Raw genomic sequence first — 21,080 nt, forward strand, 5'->3', positions numbered from 1 at the left:
ACCGCGGGTATCTGATGTTTGCAACATTCGCAAGTGTTGCTGATGCCGATCCGACGCTTGTAGTAAGGATGACGGACAGGCAACACTAGACCCAGGCCAACATCCAGAGACATCTTCGTCTTTTCAAGAGTCCCTTCACACACCACTTCACCTCTGTCAGCAGCCAAGGGATAACACACAAAGACACTCGTTCTGTCACGCGTTTCCATCATGGGCTCAACACCAGAGAGCCTAAAATAACCCCCAGCAGAGCGCAGCGACACTGGGCCTTGTGGCCTGGGTTTGTAACGTGCAATGTGTACGTGGCACAACTGTATACTATTGGTTCTAAGAAGGTGAACTGAGGGAACGCCAACTGGAGATTCTACAGTGTTCTAACCGTAACACTCGGTTAGAACACTGTGACCCTGAGGTTGTTTTCAGTCTCGTATACACGGGCCATATGCTGAACAACGGACAGGCATGTTAATACGTTCATAGATCATGATACTACCTGTACCAGTAAATATTTGTCTCGTAAACGTCGAGCGAACGTCCTTGCAGTTCTGCTGAAGTTCAGAAGTCGTCGTCTATACACCCAATATAACAGGCGAGGGGTGTGTAAGGGTCAGTGGCACGGTGCCCAGCAATGAGATTAATGTTCCTACCACTCGCATGCCTGTACCCCCACAATATGGATTTGTCATAAAGATGTCCGACAAAAGTAAAGGCTAGGTTTGTTTTACAAGACAGAAACACAATACAGACACCAAACCTTGTAAAACATTGGACTGCTTTGCTTCTGCCAGTTTTATATCGTTTGGACAGCTTCAAATAACTGAAGTATATCTTTTTTTCCCCTCCTGCAATACTTTGTACAGCCGGACTACAGATTGGAATCCTACGCTCCTGTAACCGTACCACAGGAATACTGTATATGGTACATTTAAAATCGTTACACAAAGACTTTAACAAGGTTTCCATCCTCGCCGACTAAGTAAATACTTATAAAAGCTGAATGATGCGCATTAAGCAGGTGGCTGACTGCACGTTTCGCCTTCTCATTTCAGTTGGCCTCTTACTGGCCAGACTGGGTCGTAAAAGCCAGTGAAGCAGGCGAGCAGAGAGGGGACCATCTGTTGAGCTGGTATGTGGACTGGCATCTCAAGAACGGCCTGTCCCATGGAGCATTGAGAGACGAGTGGACACTTGTCTGAAGACGCGCCGACGGGCTTCAGGCGTAGGGCCAGAGCGAGACTTAAAGGTGACGCGGCAGAACGCAGGTTTTCACAGGCTGCCAACCGCAACGAAAAAATTAGAAGGTTGCAGGATCTTTTTTGCTAAGATAAACCAATCAGGGGAACACAACTTCATGCTGCCCTGACGTAGAAACACAGTATGTGGAGGCCTGTAGGCATGAGTGGGTGTGAGTGTGGCTGTGAGGTGTGAAGTCGACTGCATGTCTGTTGTCGATGGTCTGTCAATTAAATCTGTCATGCCTAAATCATTAGCCCATGAAGCCAACTGAGCAATGTGACACACCTATAGTATATTTCTACTGCTAGTATTCCACGTGAAACCCCCACAAACACTGTAGAAAACTTTTCAACTTTGCCACAGAGGCTCAATATGTTTCTGTCAGACAGCTTCCCAGAGCCATAACCATGGGGACGCGTTTCCGGTGACACCATAAAGAAATAATAGGATGTCTTAGACAAAGATGGACTTGTGGTTGGGGCCTATATATAGCAGCCAAACGGGAGGCAGAAGCAGCTGTGGGGAGAGGAGGGAGGGGAGAGGAGGGAGGGGAGAGGAGGGGAAGGTCTGCATTGTTTTAAGCCCATCCACAGTGGAAAGTTTACAGTCGGCAGTGGAAGACGGAGTGATAACCCTCAGCAAAGGGCAGGGGTGATAAGGCGGCGAGAGGGAACACACACATTTACACACACACACACTGGCACGTATGCGCTGTGTACACACGCATGCCGGGAAAAGTGATGAAGCCCTAGTGCGAATTTCCACAACAAAGGCGAAATTAGTGGGGAGTGGTCACACACACACACACACACACACACCCAGCTGTTCACAGCTCAGGCAGCGGCACAAGAAGGTTTTGCATTTCACACTGGATGCGCTACTGTGGAATATATAACTACTTATCTAATAATCCAGTAATCTGGTGGTTAGTTACCATCTTGAAATGAGACACAGTGTGTTTGTGTGTGTGTCTTCCCTTCCCTGTGGAATCCAAACTGGGAAGCGCAAACAACTGTAATTGATTCATCTGTTTTTGGCAGTGATGAGGCTCGGGCAGATTGTGCGATTCTGTGAATACTAATGTTCAGTATGGCCTACCGAAAACAAAATGAAGTCAAGGTCAGCAAACGTTCCGCCCGTGCCTTCATTTCCTCCACCGAGTGAGGCTGAGCAAGTGGGAGGACTAATGACACGGCAACTAAAAGGAGGCGCCAAGTTACGGCAATAACCCTCACCTTCCTCCATCGGCCCTCCATCCCCCCAGCAGCTTTCTAACACAGCTGAGAGAGAACATCGCCGCAAAACAAGTATTCACAATTTCCACACTATTCTTAAGCATAATAAATGACAAGTCAAACCTCTGGAGTACCATATGACATATAACAGAGGCCATCGTGCTATTTTAGTAGTGAGTGACAGCAGTGTGTCTGTGTCTCTGTGTCTCTGTGTCTCTGTGTCTGTGTGTGTGTGTGTGTGTGTGTGTGTGTGTGTGTGTGTGTGTGTGTGTGTGATGCTCAGTGGCTCACATTTTGGCTTGCCTTAAATGGGAAGCCGAGGGTGTCAAACAGTCAAATGCTGATGTTCATTGGGAGGGAGTTTTCCATTATGGCGTTGTGGGTTATTGAGGGAATCCAGGCCCCGGTTGTGAGTGATGGAACGTGCACTTTCGGAGAAATGTAACAGGAGTCTGGAGTGATGAACGCGGCCCTGCACGCGCTTCTAAATTTTTAGTTTAACAGGTCAGTCTATGAAGTTCTCGTTGCGTCGTAACCACAACACACCCGATATTTATAGCAGCGATAGCAAACAGTAATGCCATCCAGGTGCTGGGACCAGCAGCGTGACTCCAGGGCAGGAAACTCCAACGAGACGGGAGAGGAAAACCACAGTCATAGGATCGGGGCCCGCTTAATGATTTGGCCGGACCAGGCTCGGACTTTTTCAGTCTGTTGGGTGGACGGAACAATGGCCTTAACTGGGAAATACTCATGCACCAACTGTACATGGAGCAGAAACAATAAGAGCTCTTCATCAAAGGCTTAGGGTTAAATAAACACCCGCACTGCTAGGAATGTGTGGTGAAGTGTGTATGGGAAAGAGATGAAGGGATCGGGCGAGTGTAGCCGTTTCTGCAGGGGGGATAGAGACAGCGGGAAGGAAGAAGAAGAAGAAGAAGCTCAGCACGGCGACAGATCCTTTTTCTCCTGATTCATGTCAGTCCAAAAAAAGGGAGAGTATCGGGAAACCCAGGCGCCGGGAAAGACCGCGGCAGCTTACGTGGGAAATGTCTTCAGGTAGAGAAACTGAGAGAAGACAAACGTCAACTCTCCCTCCAGCGTTCAAAATTATGTTTTGTCTAACCTGCGAAACGAGTTTATCAATGCATGTCTAAGGCTCTCATGGCTGATCGGGAGCAAGACTGGGGATCTCTTTTGTTTTGTTTTTTTTAAGAAGGATTCACATGGGCTCTTCCTTTTTCCGCCCATATTTACATCCACGGCCTGAAGGTTTGATTCTACCACCTTGAGGGAAGCCAAGTTAAGAGAACAAACAGTGAGTCTGACTATGCTGCAGCCTCATGACACTTAGCTGATAGCTGATTTTAACTAATAAAACACACTATGTAACAGAGTTGTGTTAGCCTTGTGACCGATCCGGGCTCGTCCAATGATCCTGTACGAATAGGACGGGCAGGCATACAGAATGGATGGACCTTGAGTTAAGTCTTAAAGCTTCAGCGGTATGATAGACTTTACAACAGGATTTGGCAAACATTTTAATTTCTTGCGCCAGTTAAAAAGAAACAAACAAACTGGCAGAAGTATGGTGTGAGAGGGATGCCTTATTATGAATCACTCTGCAGTTTTGACTAGAGGCACATGTGGGAGAAGCTCAAATGTAACACCATGCACCACTGTGTAGAGCTGTAGTGGGATCAATAACAACACAACGCTAACTGCTATCACCAACTGACAAACAGCCTATTAAATGATCATCGAGCCCTCAATATTGTCATTAAAATCCGTTTAATCAACACATTCCAGCAGCTACTTCACGTACGAGTCCAGCCTACAACACAAAACCTCATTTACCCGAGCTGTGAAGACATGTCACGCCTGGGACCAACATGTAATTTGTGTCCCTTTCTGAACAAAGCCCTGCAGCTGCTGATGATGATGGTTAAATGTGGTGCAGAGCAGGGAGGAAGACTATGCAGGGAGGGAGCCTATGCAGGGAGGAAGATTATGCAGGGAGGAAGACTTTCTGGAGTCCTGCTTCTAGTGCAGCACTGGCAGGCTGGGAACCACAACTCCTTTTATTAAACAAGTTCAGCTTCCGTGGAGATAAATGAGGTATGAGCACTTTGCGCAACCGCTCGTGTCGTGTGCCACCCCCTCAGACTGAGGCGCTCCAGAGAGGACACACACACACACAAGACACAGTAGATTGGACTTTAAAAAAAATACTATACGTGTTTATGTGAAATGCATTTACAAACACAGTAAGAGGCGTGAAACGTCTTCGTCACAAAGGACCATAAAGCTGTCAAGTGGGCGTGTGTGTGTTCATAGACAAAATGAGTGGACACAGTGGACATGGAGCTTGCTCTTTGAAATACACACTTTGGGTTTACAAGATGACAGTGAGCCAAATTCCTTTGATAAACAACCGCTGACGCAAGCTTAATTACTGCGAAAGAACTGTGCATACAATTCCAGTTACAAATACCAAAACCGGTATGACACACAAACCTCAGACATACGGTGGCTCTGCAAACTAACACACTTGTTGAAGCGGGCACACAAAGGGCCTGAGGATGTGTCCTTAAAGTTGACTAAGAACAATATATCGCAGTTATAACACAACCCACACCGTCAGCCTCAAAGCAGCCAGTTTGTAGAGAGACGCACACAAAAACCTGTGACCTTTACGACAACAACACTACGTCAACACTGGGTTACGATTCTCATCACTCCTTGAATGTATAAATAAATCATATTTATGTGCATGTGTGGCTGTATTAGTTTAAACCAACCAAACAAACAGAAATGAGATTCAACTCCCATGGTACTGGTGTCACCAGTATTTTGATTTCAGTCACCGAGCGGCCAAAGACAATTTTGCCCTCCCTGACTGAAACAATATGACCTCAAAGTTTAATTTAAGCCCAAACCAGTGAGGTAACTCCACAATAAAAGTAAGTCAAGGACAAATGCTTTGTTGGCTTTTCTTTCTGGCTATCCCACGCAACTTCTTTTTCAGTGTAGGTGTATTTCAAACTGTATTAGTATTACGTCACGCTGCAAAGTAACAGACTGAACTCCACTGCAGAGCCCATAAACATATGCATCTATGGACAAATGTACATCTCACCGTCTCTACAAAGCAACAGAGAAAAATGGAGAACTGACCGATAACATACAAAACATGGAACATCAATCACCATGCCTGAGTTTAGTAGATGGTCATTTGATTTCAGAACAATCACATTATTAAACCAGAAGCCAATGGCCATAAGAGAATAGAGATGCCTGGACAAACCTCCAACAGATCGATATGCTGTCTTATACAAGCAGATTCAGACAGGAACACTGACTTCAGCATAAAACACACACACAAACATTATGTTTACTATACACCGATGCTCCATCAGCAATGACAGCTAAGCGTGTCTGTACATGGAGATGGCTTCAGGAAATGTATTCTTGTCAGGGACCGAGGCATGGACCTTCGTCAGGTAACTCCTCTGAGCTAAGACAGTCAGCAAAGTTATAATTTGATTTGATTAAACATCTCTAACTTGCATAAACAACACGAACAAGTGGTCACAGGGACTAAACCCCGACCCTCCTGTCTTCAGCCAGTCTTATGAATGGGTCCTCCTGAACAACAGGATGGGGGGCGTCCCTCTCTCCGGCTTTCCTATCCCAGATAATTATGGCTCTTGGAGTGAACCCAAGCTTCCCTTGCTCTGTGTTGACACTCCCACCCGTATCCCAGTTCCTTATCTGGGCCCAGTAGGGTCCAGCCATTGATTGTATGGTTCTGCTCTCACACACACACACTATCAACAACTCCTGGGGTCAATGAACTCTGGAAAAGTTGGCTGTGATGCCCCACTGTAAAGTCCCTGTCTAATATTACAGAGTAGCAAGTGTGTGTGTGTGTGTGTCTCTCACGCAGACATAGTGTGTGTCTGAGCATGCGTCAGACCCCCCCACTTTAAACTCTCCTGTCCAGCTCAGTGACTGCCTGTTTATTTTGCCTGGTAAGATCAACAGAGGGAACCGCGCCGTCTCCACACGGCAACATAATCATGCCACCATTTCTCCTGGTTTGGGCCTGAACTGACTGCCCTGTTCTGTTCTGTACTGCTCCTGGGGCACGATGACCCCACTCGGTATCTCTCGCAGATACGGCTCAAAAAACATCCCGGAAAGTTGTGAGATACGTACCGAGACAAAGATTGAAACATGGGACACACTGATGCTTTACCTTGAATAATTGATAATCGCCTTATCACAGAGCGGCTGAGATACACAATGAGGAGCCGGAGATGGAAGGATTAACTGGAAACTCGCAGTATGATGCAACAAAGGGCTGTTTTAATTAAATACACACTCAAACTTCCTTATTTGGGTCAGGAAAGGATTCAAGTGGAACATTTCTGACCCTGGCACTTTCCTGGCTTTGATTAAGGGCAAATCTACGGCCTTATCCGCAGTGTAATCAAGTTTGAATGTGTGTGACTGTGGTAGACAACTGGATGATCAGATCGTTCACGCTACATTGATTGACAATTTACGGTTACTGTCACTGCGGGAAGAGCTTTTCTTTTTAAAATGAAGGAATTTGTTGTCCATTTAGAGGAATTTCTCTTCTCACCTACTGATGATAACGCAGTGTGTAGTGCCTTTTCGGATGGGGCCTTTAGGATGATTAAACACCCCCGCCCCCACCTTCCGACCCACACACACACACATACACACATACACACACATACACACACAACAGACTGCTAAGGAATAATGAGGTCACAGGAAATATTTTGTATTTGTATTTTTGTATTCCGCTTTTTTTGATGCCTTCTGTTGGCAGCTTCAGCTCTTTCCAACAACTTCGCCTTTTGAAATTGTAATTTGGCGTTATGGCAGACTGGACAGGGGCAGGGGACACACACACACACACACACACACACACACACACACCAAAATAGAATCATCTGATCTTCCTTTCACAAACTTTTCCACTCCTCCAGCAGAATACTGAAACGCCACTTGGAGAAGGAATAAAGGCAGGAAATAAGCTGGTGGATCAAATATTTAGTCACGCAGTCGCTGTCGCCTTCATAATCCTCAAGCGGTGAATTAAGAGAAAACAGAAAACCAGACACAAGCTTACAGAATATTTAAGAATGAAGCCACTAATGATGTCACAGCTACACATATGCTGAGCAATATTAGCGGCTGAGGACACGTGCAGTAGCTACACCAGGTCTGAGGACAGAATCACGCTGGCATTTTTTCCTGCTCTGCTCTATCTTTAGTAGTGTAAATATGTCGGCTCGCTGGGGTCCAGCCTGTGATATCCTGAGCTAATGAGCTGTCAGTGGATGAGAGAGGAAGAGCCCCGAGTGGAGTGAGAGAGAGAGGGCGAAAGAGCGAGACACCAAAAAGGTAAATCAAGAGACGAGGGCGGGTTTCCAGGGTGCCCAACCGGGTCTACTACTTTACGTCATGGCAACTTGTGTGTGGTTTTGGCTTGTGATCAAAAGCCGCGTATTTGTATTCCAATGAAACGCAGAACTGATGACGAGCGTTCACGGCTCCGAGGAGATGAGAGGGGAACGTAATGAGCCGTGGTGAGAAACGTGTGAACGAGACCTGGCCACACATGACCTTCATGTCAGGGAGGGAGAGGCAGAGAGACGCATGATTTTACATGCCAGGCATTATAGGCGGGCATCTGCTTTGTCAGATTTTGAATCATCTGGCTTTATCCTGATGAGCTTTTCCATTGGCAAATCTCCAGACGCCTTGATATGATCTCCCCGTCACTGTCAATGTGCCAGAGTTAATACAGTCACATCCGGCACAAAGACATTCACGTTACACCTCCTCCTCCACACTTTTGTTTTCTTTGCTCCAAATCATAGTGGGAAAGTTTATTTTGTACATTTATGCTTACGTGATTCATTTCATGTGGCACCGTGCAGCTACAAGTGGACCAGAGTCCATAAACATGGATGACGCGGATTGACGACTAACTCTCTCATTAAACAGTATTGGTGGTTTGTAAGCCCAACAGGTTAGACAAGTGTGGAAGTACGAGTCAAAACCAACTGGATTTCAGTTCCTGCTACTTCAAATGGCTCAATGAACACATCTGCACTGACTTGTCTGAAATGATTGCTGTGGATGAACACGTCCATTTAGAAACACAAGACATAATTGTTAAATATGAAGAGCAGCGTAGACGCAACATCCCTCAAGTATTTTCTATGGTAAGATTTCGAAGAACGTGCTGTTTAGCTGTTTACGGACAGAAAACCTGCATTTCGGAGTGTCTGAAGCTGTTTTTGGAGACTCCCAAATCTAGTCGACACCATTCTCCCTTATCTAAACAAACGAGAAGGCAACCGCTCCACAGCTCTCTAAAAGCGCTTAGTGTTGGTGCGTCTCCATGCAGGGTTCTACTTGATGATAGTTAACCCCACGGTGCCATAAAGTGACTCACATATCTGGTCTTACATTTCTTTACTCAGTCAATTTACATGCCTGTTAAATCTTTGACTCTACTCCAATTAAGATAATGAATAAAGGCTTTTCTTCACCTAAACGCCATCAGCAGTTGTGTGTACTTGTAGTAACAGACCTAGACTATGGAATTGTAAATCAAGCGTGTAATCAACTCGTCGATTTACAATTAGTGTAAGCACTTCCCGCATGCCGTACTTCCTCGTGTAAAACCAACTCAACAATGAGTCATGTATATTTGGCGAATGACGAAATCATCCATTTACACATCTTAATCTGTAATCCGACAGCAGTTTAATATGCCATTGCCTTTTCAGCACAGTGTTATAATGCCTGAGTCATTTTCTTTAGTTAAATTAGGTACACGTAGCAGAGTTTTCTGGCAGTATTCGTGACAAACAAGGAGGAGCGAATGCAGAAGCTTCCACATCAGCTGAATTTACACCGACGTGTCAAACTTTGTGCCAAGGAGGAAAGTTGCTTTCAATCCAGACTAAATAGCTTCCTCACCGATTCCTACTTTACTTTCATTCCGTTCAAGAGTGTGTTAATCAGTGATATCATTGGCACAGGGCTTGGTTGGTCGTTTGGGTTGTAAACCTGAAGAGTCACAACCCTCCGTGACTCCACCTTTAGAGGGGATTCATTCCTGCAGATAATAAGCAGATAAGAGTTCTGTGCGATTAATGACTGTCCATCGTTTTAAAAGTTTGTCCATGGCGGAGCGCTGGGTTCTGTGCATGTCTGTACACACGTTATGGCCTCCGTTTGGTTGGTTACTGTGGAGCGAGCGGATCGTTTCATTAGCAGTGTTGCCAATTAGGTTTACGTCTAATCAAATTGTTGGAATTGCAGTTGTAGAAGTAAACATGGGAAGACTTCTCAGGCTTAAGAGGCATCAGGAGTTGATCAGACTGTTAACAAAAAGTTCACACGATCAGAACTTGATGCAAAAGAAAATTTCTACTACACAACGTAACAAACAAGGAACAAACAAACGACAGCCTGAAGCTACAGGGGTCACTTTCCCAAAAACTCCTTCAACCCCCAGTCAATGTAGAAGATATAAGATCTGTTTAGATTGGACATTAAGGGCTCAATGTGTAATTACAACAACAAATACAGTATGTTGAGTCTGTTGAAGCTGTGTTTACATTTGTAATGGTTGTCACACAGGCATTCAGCCATGTAATTTGATCTGGTATTGGAAAGTTCCAAAAAGCGTATTTTCCACGTAGAGGTACAACTCTGAGACAATAACCAAACTGTGTGAAATGTGTAAGGATCATGCTCTGGCAAAGCAGCCATGACACAGAACCTTGTGAGCTCCTTCAGCAGACTTAATCATGGAAACATCACTAAAAGTGGTCCACAAAGGCTTCATTCAGGGCGCATATCCTAAGCAGGACCAGCACACTGACGACTATAGATAGCCTCATATATGAACAGCACACCCACTTGTAAAAGGGAAACACAGTTCAATGTGCATTTTGGCTCTGCCTGACAGAAGTTTGGTGGTAATCCACATCTTTGTGAGACACGGACTATTTATAGAGTTACTCCAGTGTGGGAGAAAGCTTTCCCCTCATGTTTGGGATCAGCACTTCACATGGGTGAAAGGAGAGAGCAACAGGGAGACTCTATTGACACAACAGTGAAAGTGACACAAAGTGTTTTAAGTTGCCCTGTTCATGACATACACTTTCCACCACTATTTATTGCCGCGATGCTGTTGGGTGACAAGCATATATATGAAATCAAGTGCGGATATAGGTCATATATAGGGGGCCTGACACACCCACCCACAGCTGTGGCATGGCTTTCGTTTTTTTTCAGCCAAGCCACATTGTAGCTACATTTAGAGTGTGTGTGTCTGTTTCTTCTCAGAATTATTCATGAAGATGCCTGCACTCATATGGGCCTTAATGGTGACACGCTATACATTACACAACTTAAATACCCTACAAGTACAGCAGCTCTGATGTGCATAAACAGGCAGGATGTTATATTTGATGTAAACAATGATTCTACTGGGTCATCAGAGCCACTGTGATGGTGATCAAACATCATCCACTGAAACAAGATAGGGAAAAAAGGAACACAAACACTGTGATGACTACAAGGCAAAAGTTTGGGACAGAAAGTCTCAAAGGTGCTACATTCTGCCTGTGTACATCAAATAAAGGCTGCATTACCCTCCAATGCGTCTGCGATCATCTCAGGCAGAGGTTAGATGATGTATAAGAATCTAAACTAACCTCTGATACTTGCACGTTAACGTCGAACGTGGCTGACAACACACACACAGAAACAGAGAGAAAGAAAACATGAGGCATTGTGTCTGTACAACATACGAGTCGTGACTGAATTAAACATGCCAGGCACAACGTGAACAGCACGTAAACAACAAGAACAAACAAGGCTGGTGTAGCACACACTGACACAATGTTTATCAATGGGGGGAGAGAGAGAGAGAGAGAGAGAGAGAGAGAGAGAGAGAGAGACAGAGAGAGAAACTCACATCCTCGAACAGAGATCCAACGTTGGCTGTCACCAGCAGTATTCCCGTGCCTTGCGCTGCTGTCAGCTTCCCTGCCATAATTCTCTCTCGCAGGTGGGTCGGGGACTTGTATGGCGGACTTTACGTTTCTAACAAGCGGAAAATAAACAAACAACAAACAGGAGCCGGCGAATGTCTCACGGAATTGGTTAAAACGCTGGAAACGTGCGACTGCAGCCGGGGTTGAGGCGGCTGGGCTGGAGCATATTTTTCAGCAGTGGCCGTGCATCTACTACGAGTTGCTCTGCAGGAGAAGGAGCGTTTGGCGCCGGCGGCTTGCGGTTGTTTTTCTTCTACTACTTTTTCACGTTGAGAGCCATCTTAAAAGTTTCCGTTTTTTAATCCACGGCGAGTGGCTGGAGGCTCCGGTTCATTTCAGTGAGTGTTTGGTAGCTTTGCAGTGTAAAGTCTCTCTCCCTCCTACAGCAGGACTCCGCCAGGACCATTGGGCTTCACTGTTTAGACACGATAGGCTGGAGTTCGTCACGGCTCTGACGTCACCGTGCCAATGGAAGCACGGGGCTGTCTTAAAGGGCCAGCGCACAGTAAACACAGAGGCTGCTGACGTCACCACTGCGGTGATACCCACTTAGAACATAACGCTGAAAAGATACTGATCACGTGCAATCATATGACAAATTAAAAAGTGCAACTAAACTGCTGTCTGATGCCACATTCAGCAGCAAATAAGAGTTTATGTTTACTATCACTTTCAGGTACAATACAAGGAAGTAAGTGCATATTTCAGTAAACTAATAGGTGTTGTATTAAACTAATGGTAAATCCAGAGGTAGTGGGACATGTTATATCGTACATGGTAATGAGGTCACTGCTTAGTTTTGATACAGTAACTGACATGAGAGGATGGGTCTGCAAGCTATGGTGACCTGATGTATGAGAATAATAATACCTGCAGTAATTCACATCCTGCAATTCTCTGTGGCATGTATTAAAAAAGATGACCCAGATTTTGGATCGAGATGAGAAGACAGAAATACCAAAGTGATTTTCAAAGAGGGCTCATCATGGAGGTACAGGTGGCAGATGACAAGGTGATTGAAGATGACTGCATTTGGATCAGGGTTGAAAATCGGTTGTGGTCAGAAATGTGCATTTAATTTGTGTATTACTAAAAAAGGTTGTTTTTTTTCAAAGCTATGGAGAGTCATATAGGGCAAAAACAATGAGACGTCAGACAAATAGAAGAGCAACCCTCCGTGCTTTATGTAATAACAGGCTGGTTGGCTTGACCCTAACAGCCAGAGGATCTGATAGCTGCTGTACTGCTGGGTCCATTTGTCCCCTTAGGTAAGAGTCACAGCAAATCAATACAAAGTTATTCTGAGGGAGCACAGCATGATCATCCGGGGATGAAACAGCCCTTTGCATCAAGTCCAACACGAAAGCAAACAGGACATTATGTGAGCCCTTTCATGCCGATGTATGAAAGGTTGGGAATAAAAAAAACAATAAGTAAACAAAAGCCATGATTGTCAAAATTAGAAAGTTAGGAACACCATATTCTACATTTGAAAGAGTTCCAGGTATCATTATTTAATCAAGGTTGCCAGCCATAGCTCAACAAACTTCCTTAAGAAATTTGAATGTTGTAGGAGCTCATCCCTCTTACGCATTTGTCTACATTTGAATCAGGTATTGTGTCTTTAATTCAAGAAAATTAAACACAAATGTCTAATCTCCATACAGGCCAGTTGTGAGAGTCTTCTGCTGCAGCCTAAGGAAGATGCAAAATATTTCCAACATCAACAAGAAAGCACTTAATACACTATCTAGATGTTCTATCACTGGCTACACCAAGCTGAATGTGCCTCCATGGAGACCATTTAATATTGTTATAGGATTGGGGAAGGAATTTTCCCGATCACTGCATATTTCTTTGCATATTTATCTGTGTTTCTCCCATTTCACTTACAACACAAGTGCGTAACGGCGTGTGTGCCTGCTCACTGTGCACACATGCCTGTCTGTCAGTACAGTGTCGTGCTCACACAGTGACTCTTTGATGTCACCATAGTTATTCCCTGACACAGAGAGAGGGAACACACAATCTGTCTCTCAGCCTTATACAATCCACCATCTAGAGGGAAAAACATTTTACTTGCCTCCTGTCAGTGTTGATGGTGTCATGAAAGTTACAGAGGCGACATTTAAAGCTGCACTGAGCAATTTATGACCATCAGGGGGCACAAGGACTTCAAAACAAACTTCCTAAGGTGGATCTCAAAACTCCCTGTTTGCACAGAGGAAAGTGGACGTCCAAACGGAGCCTTGTCTCTCACCACTTTAATTACAATATTTACGTTCAGTCTGGCTTTGGTCTACCACTCCTAAGGAAAACATCTGGCTCTCCTTGGAACACTAGATGTTTGACAATCTACACCAGGTTCCTTGCAGTCTACATTGTCTGTTACATGAACTGTTAAAGAATGTTTTATCGAAACAACGAACAGGAGTGTTGATCCTTAGTGCGGTCAGCAGCACAGATGGGAGATGGGAAAAAGCTCTCCTGTGTCACCTTTTTGCCAAATGAAGACACCACCTATTTTATCTCTTTAAAAAAAGTTCCAATTTGGTTTGACGAAGAGTGGAAATGACATCTGAGTGTCCCGATCCAGCCAAGTGTGGCCGGTGATGCAGAGACACCTGAGCACAAAGTAATAACATGTAAAATTCATCAGTTCTGCCTGAGCTGGGGTGGAAGATTTGATTTTAGTGAGCAGAGAATGATCTGACTTTGTATTCAAAATATGTAAATGTAGTATTGTTAGCTGCCTCCTGCAATTATGCTCCAGTTTCAAAGGAATGAGAAGCTGAAAATAGTCTCATATCAAATCAAGGACAGAGAAAGCAGCACAAGAAATCGCAGAACTAAGAATGATTTCCGCTTTATAGATTTGCAAAGGCTTCATTTCATTATTTTGATGAGCCCAGACATTCTCTTATTGCACCATGAAACATGTATCTGCCATTAACGTTGCCAAAAATGGGCACAAGGGAAAAACTGCAATAACATTTTCCTTCATGCATGTGCATTTAAAAACCAGACTTCACAAAAGGTCTCTGGTGTTGCTTTCAGGTCACCATTTTGCCTTAGAAAACTAACATGTCAGGGAAAAACTCTGCATCCATGGCAGAGCGTGACGTATTAATTGCAGTCACGGTTTTCACGCAGCGTGTTGTGATCCCCCCTGATGGTTTTTGAGGAGCCCTAGCACCATAAATAGACCACTCTAGTCAAAAGGTAGTTGGAGGTCAACAGCTCGGGGCAGGCGTATGACACATTGGATAACAGCGCAGTGAGCTCCTGTTCCTAAGAGGACAGATGAGGTAACTAGAATCAGCTCATTCTATTCACCCAGGATGATAAATGTCCGTGAAGGTCTCTAGGTCACACTGAGCAACATGAACGAGGTCATACACACACTATATATCATTCACCTTATATATCAGCAACATATTTAAGGCCCAGTCATTATCGATGCTTCACATTATTGTATTTGAACGTCATTGCAGCATGTTTATTCAGGTTATATTGCAATAATGTGTGTGTCCAGCAAATGACAAAGAGGAAACGGTGGCAATCCTCGTATGGCTGAAGGATGGCCCATAGAGGTATTATGTGAACAGCAGTAGACTGTGTGTGTGTGTGTATGTGTGTGTGTGTGTGTGTGTGTGTGTGTGTGAGTGAGTGTTTTTAGGAAGGGGGGTGGGGGGGGCACGGTCATGGCTCACCAAGAGTCTTTGAAGAGAGCTGAGAGATTATCGCCCAAAACGAGAGTGCTCACAGCTGTGTCTGACATGGGAGAGTGTGTGTGTGTGTGTGTGTGTGTGTGTGTGTGTGTGTGTGTGTGTGTGTGTGTGTGTGTGTGTGTGTGTGTGTTTGGAGTGCATGTAGTGTCCTCTGTGTTGTGATTAATCTGTTTGTTTATATGATACGTCTTGCCATGCACTATACGTACAAACATGGAATATTCATTCAGAAACACAAACAGGATAATAAACTTATAGAGAATAAATCACTACTTGAAAGCAACTCTAGTGGTGTGTGTGTGTGAGTGTGTGTGTGTGTTCACGTACTGCTCTCAAACGAACAATCCAAACTTGACAATATCTCCTTTACTGAATGTTATACACACCACTATCACAGTAAACGCAGCGCTGTGAGAGCAATGTAAACACTGCAGATTGTACTGGAAAAGTTCTTTCCCTGACTGACTGATGTTTATTATAAAGTTAACAACATTGTGTCGGCGTAGGCTCGAGTCTCTGCGGGATTGGATAAGTGAGAGTTAATAGTTTTGCTGAGGGAGGAGAGGGAAAGAACACAAAGTGGAAAAAAGGAGAGCGAGAAGGAGAGAGAGGGGGGGAGGAATTACCAGTGTCCTTAATAGGCAGAAGAGGAGGAAAGGGAAAGAGAGATGGGGAGATGAAGAAGACAGAGGGAGCACGGGAGGGAGGGTAATGGAGTTGGCCCATTGCTACAAGTAGTAATAAATAACAAATGATCGCAAACTTTAAAACACCATTCCTGATTAAAGCAGAAGTTCCCAGGCGACTCCATGAACCTCGGTTACCTCACAGACGTCGACCCGGACTATGGGATTGCCGCTTTTTTTGCTTGATGCCTGCCTCCTGGCTGATCAAACAGCTGGACAGGGAGCACAAGTGGAAGTGGAAATGGACCTAAAAATAACCCGGACAAATACAGTCTGTGTGTGTGTGTGTAGAGGCCTGTGTGCTGCGCCGATAACACACCTAATGTGTTCCATGAGGGGCAGAAAATACTACACCGCTGGCTCAAGGCAGGATATCCCACAGGGGAATGCAAGGCGGAGGGGGGAGGCCGGGGGGGTAGTGAGAGTTTTGTGTGTGTGTGTGTGTGTGTGTGTGTGTGCGTGTGTGTGTGTATTTGCTGATAAAGAAGTCCGAGGCGCAGGACAGAAGCCCCTCCTTCTGCACTGTGGGTAATGGAAAAAATTATGTTGGAATTCCAGACAGCGAGCAAAAAATGTGCCCTTTGACCCCGATCGCTCTACTGCTTAAATTTGCTCCTCTCAAAATAGGAAAACCTGGAAATAATAAGGGTTCTCATGTCTCCAGTGGAACAGGGATTCGGCCCTGTGGTGATGCATTAAGAGGAGATGTGCCTGACGTGGAGTTTGATCATTGTCATGTAGACCTGATGTATGCATCCCAGGAGACGGAGGAGCTTCGTTAGCATGGGAATTTACCATGAGAACACAGTCTAATGTGAGTGTGTGTGTGTGTGTGTGTGTGTATGTGTGCTCATGTGTGCTGTTTTATCTGTGAGGCGTTACTGGGGCATTTTTTAGAAATAGCTATCATTTGGATTACATTCAAACTGTTCCATATTTCCTTTAGTAAAACTGTTCAAGGATTCCAAAAAAATGCTTCTGCTCATCATATCATCAATGATTTGGAGATCGAGGTCTTTGGCTGCTCCAAAATATGACATTCCTTTTTCTTCTTTGAAAGAGTCTGCCACTGATTTACTGGTATGATTTGGGCCATAATCCTCTTGCATCATTCTGCTTGCAACAAGCCACAGGTGATGGATCGCTGCAGTGCCTTTATACGCAAATATCTACTGTTGCACATGTTCATTATTGTATTTATGACAAATAAATACGTAAAAAGCCTCCTTCTCGACATGATAAGGTAGCAAAAAGATGCACAATTACACTCATATGTGCCTAATATGTGGTTCCCTCTCATACTCAAACCCACAAAGTGAACATGCAGTCTGGCTTCTCTGGGTGGCGCCTCGGGTAAAAAGTGGAGTTTAGCCTTTCTGCCTGCTCCTCCTCCTCCTCCTCCTCCTCCTCTGTGTCTTGGCCAGTGTGGATCCCGCAGAGAGGAGGCCTATTTCAGAGCTCCCACAGGGTTGCTTTTTTTAAATATCACCCCATACTAATTTATCCTCCCTCGCCAATTAATTTGGTACACACTATTATTCTGGGACAAAGGTCAGTTATTTTCTGAAAGAACTTGGTAATGGCCTAAATCCTTGTAGACCTAAAGGGGGACTGAGTGTCAATCAGGCCCTGCCTCAGCTCACTGCTTTACACAATTTTCACAGTTTTTCCGAAGATGTAAGTTAAATATGCTGCTAAATGCGAAAAATAGTGTGACAATGATTGATTTCTTGTTGACTTGAAGCCTCCCTTTTTCATTAGATGTCATATATATGTAGTATATCTCGAATTACCACATTCTAACTCTAATAGAGTACCTTGTTGTTTTTGTTCTTATTCTGGGAATGCTTGTTATGACAGTGAGCTTTTGGAAGTTTAAGCTGCTATCTGGTGTTGTGACATCTTCCCCTCTCGTTCCCTTTTCTCCTCACATTGCTTTGGACCCAAATCTGTCCTATGCAGGGCCATATGTCACCACAGTATGATTCTTCCTGCATTACTGCCATCTACAGGTGACACACCAAGCATGCACAGATGCTCATACTCATGATTGCGCCTCACTTTATCACAACAATAGCAAACTTGTGGTGTTGATTCTTCTGTCACAAAGTAGCTTTGTAAGCAAGGTTTACCTAGAAACACTTGTGTGTCACAGTCCGGAGGCCATAAGCCCAACTAAATATGCAAATATGAAGCAGCAGGCCGTCCAAAACACATAGGAGGTTGCCCTGCTCGGGGCCAAAACCATCTCTCCCACTCATTCCTCTTTTTACTCAAACCATAACTGGCAACATGTCAAACCCTGCTCTCCTCTAGCAGACATCATGTAATGAGAGCTGAGGACTAAATATAAACGGAGGGGATTAGGCCTTTTTGCTACTTGTCAAACACAAAGCTCCTGAAGGTGCTGAAAACAGGCCTGTGTGTAGCTAGGAAACAGCTGCTGCCAAAATGGGAAACAAACTGTGCTCTGTCCTGCTCTCCACAGGCTTATGTAAATGTCCCGGCAGACCTGGGTTTAATTGACATCAACTGGTGGCCTGGACCGGACTAAAAATGATGGAAGGGTTCCACCTTGAGACCTTGAGATGTTTGCTTTTAGAGCATGACTGTGCTTCCTTGTCTGACCTGTTTAAATGTGTCCACATTCAGACATTTTCTGCAGGCTGATTCTAATTTTAATGTGCGACTTAGCATTTTAAATCGTGTTTTAAATGCAGGCTCTGATCTCATTTACATCATGAGAATGGAAAGCCAAACAGTGAGGACTGGAGGAAGAGTAATTTTGCATTCTTGCTCTGTGCCAGGAGATGGCGGTAAAGATCAAGGCACAAGGCAAAATAAACAAAACAATAGCAAACACTCAGCTGCTCCATGTGTCACTTTATCAGTCCCTGCTTTACATATATCAAATGGCAGAATATCAAATGTTTAAGTCAAGAAAAAGCAGCATCTTGTTGAGGTTCTTTCATATTCATGTATTCATGTGTTCATTTACGTTTGTTTAAAGGTCACATTTATTTGACTTATATTCCATATTTGGTGATGCAATACAGAAATCTGAAATAGTTCCTTTACCAACCTCATCTATCAGGCACGTAATTCCTCCTGGGATCTCCTCACAACATGAATTCATAATAACTTCTTCTATAAAATCCTGTATAACTCAACACAAAATAAATCCCTCAGTGCAAAAAGTGCATTGTAGCAACTAGTTAGGTTGTTGTGAACATCTTTAAACATAGATTGACATTATTTTTATGATGTCATGAATTCTCTCACAGATCTCCTCCAGATAGAATAATGAAATGGACTGGACACATTTTAATGACTTTAAACAGCCTTGTCCTGCTCCGCTTGTTGTTTGATAGTATTTTATAAGATATTTGATAAAGGCTCTCTCTCTCTCTCTCTCTCTCTCTCTCTCTCTCTCTCTCTCTCTCTCTCTCTCTCTCTCTCTCTCTCTCTCTCGCTCTCTCTCGCCACATTGTTGATTTACCTTAAAGTGCCACTGGGTGGTAGTGTTGGATGTATTTTATTGCCAAATAAAAGCCTCATGGTTGCAATTGTGTAATTTTAAAGTTAGTAAAATTAATAATAAATGCTTTTGACAGATTTCAAACCCGTCACTTTGGACCGGTGTGTATGCAGCAGCCAGAGTGGGGATTTCTGTCTGGCCAATGCCCACAGTGACCAGAAGCCCATTATCCAGTCCAGATGAGGGGGCATGATAACATCCTGAGTGACAGGTCTGTGGCAGCTGTGCAGTGAACGAACCCAACCCAACCCCACGCCAACCCCACCCCCCAGCCCTGGCTGCCCCCCCTCCCCTCCCCTCCTCTCCCAGTGTCCATTCACAGAGGGAGGTGTTTGTTACTGTGTGACAGCTGTCACGGCCCCGATCACCCTCACCCCTTCCTCCACCACGAATTTCCACATCATTACATCTCACCATAACCTGCTGCCCCTTAAAACCTGTGACGTGGGACACTCGTTACTGAAAGAGAGAAGTCAAATCACTGCATGTTAACGGGAACCCGGTACAGTGACTGAAGTCAGTCAGCAATGATTTGAAGCCTTCAAATCAACTCCAAGATCATTTTGGTTTATTTAAGTGATTGCCGGTTGTCACCACATCATTGTGATTCACTGCATAGAGCCAATTCATTAAAGCTTCTAGAATATATTTGCTGTTCTCAATACTCTGGCCCCCGGGAGCATTTGCCTGACATGTTGGCTTTGTTTCCAGATGCAGCAAGAGCTCAGCATCCCTAACTGGGCAGAGTGTTAAACTAGACTACAGCAATGCTTTTAGCAGGAGATATATCACACAAATATAATAAGGTAAGACAGTCAATGGTCTTGCAGACGTGCAGAGCAGCAAACCAAATATATTGAAATACTGAGTTCTTCATCACCAAAATGCATACGGCATGTAGAGTTTTAATCATAGGTACACTAAACATTCATATTTAGAGTGTTTTGACTGGTTAAGCCTGTTGTTGCAATGACTTTATGAGAACTAAGGACCTTGTGTACTGCTTTACCTAATAAGAACAATTCCTGTGGGCCACATTAACGTTCTCAAGTGTTGGAGTTGAGGGGGTTAATTGGTAACATAAGCAATATTAAATTTAACTTTAGTTTGAATCTTTTACGTAAGCTAAGTGAACTGAAGAAGTGCAGTCATGTGGCAGAAACAGCTCAATGGAAGCAGATGTGTCTTTTTTTTTTTTATTATAGAATGAGTCACATACAGGTTTGAGCTCATTCAGTCCATAAGGTCATGCATGAGTGGTGTATACCCACACCCAAGCCCTGTGAAAGCTTATTTCCACATAGATGATCTACAGAATCAGCCTATTTCTACAAAAAGCCGCTATTATTCACATTTTTATTAAAGTGGATATGCTTTTTATTATCTCCTATATGCCGATTACATCAACCTGTGACAAACTGTTCACACACACGCATGGATATGACAATCTCTTATCTTTTTCACAGGTTTTCTCACAATGCAAATAAAATTCCACCTACGCCCACATTACATTGGAACCGACTTTCGACAAC

At 44.2% G+C, this 21,080-nt stretch overlaps 1 protein-coding gene across 1 annotated transcript in view; it reads right to left on the minus strand.

Annotated features, from left to right (window-relative positions):
- inpp5a (inositol polyphosphate-5-phosphatase A) overlaps positions 1 to 12,076 on the minus strand; it is a 106,464-nt gene extending 94,388 nt beyond the window's left edge. Inside the window, exon 1 of the mRNA XM_076169327.1 lies at positions 11,515 to 12,076. Within this exon, the coding sequence (XP_076025442.1) occupies positions 11,515 to 11,592 (78 nt within the window). The 5' untranslated portion in view covers positions 11,593 to 12,076. The remainder of the gene's footprint in view (positions 1 to 11,514) is intronic.
- Positions 12,077 to 21,080: the final 9,004 nt, after the last annotated feature.

This window comes from Genypterus blacodes, unplaced genomic scaffold (assembly GCF_046128005.1).
Source record: "Genypterus blacodes isolate CSIRO-AG114 ecotype Tasmania unplaced genomic scaffold, CSIRO-AGI_Gbla_v1 ptg000195l_1, whole genome shotgun sequence".
NCBI lineage: Eukaryota > Metazoa > Chordata > Actinopteri > Ophidiiformes > Ophidiidae > Genypterus > Genypterus blacodes.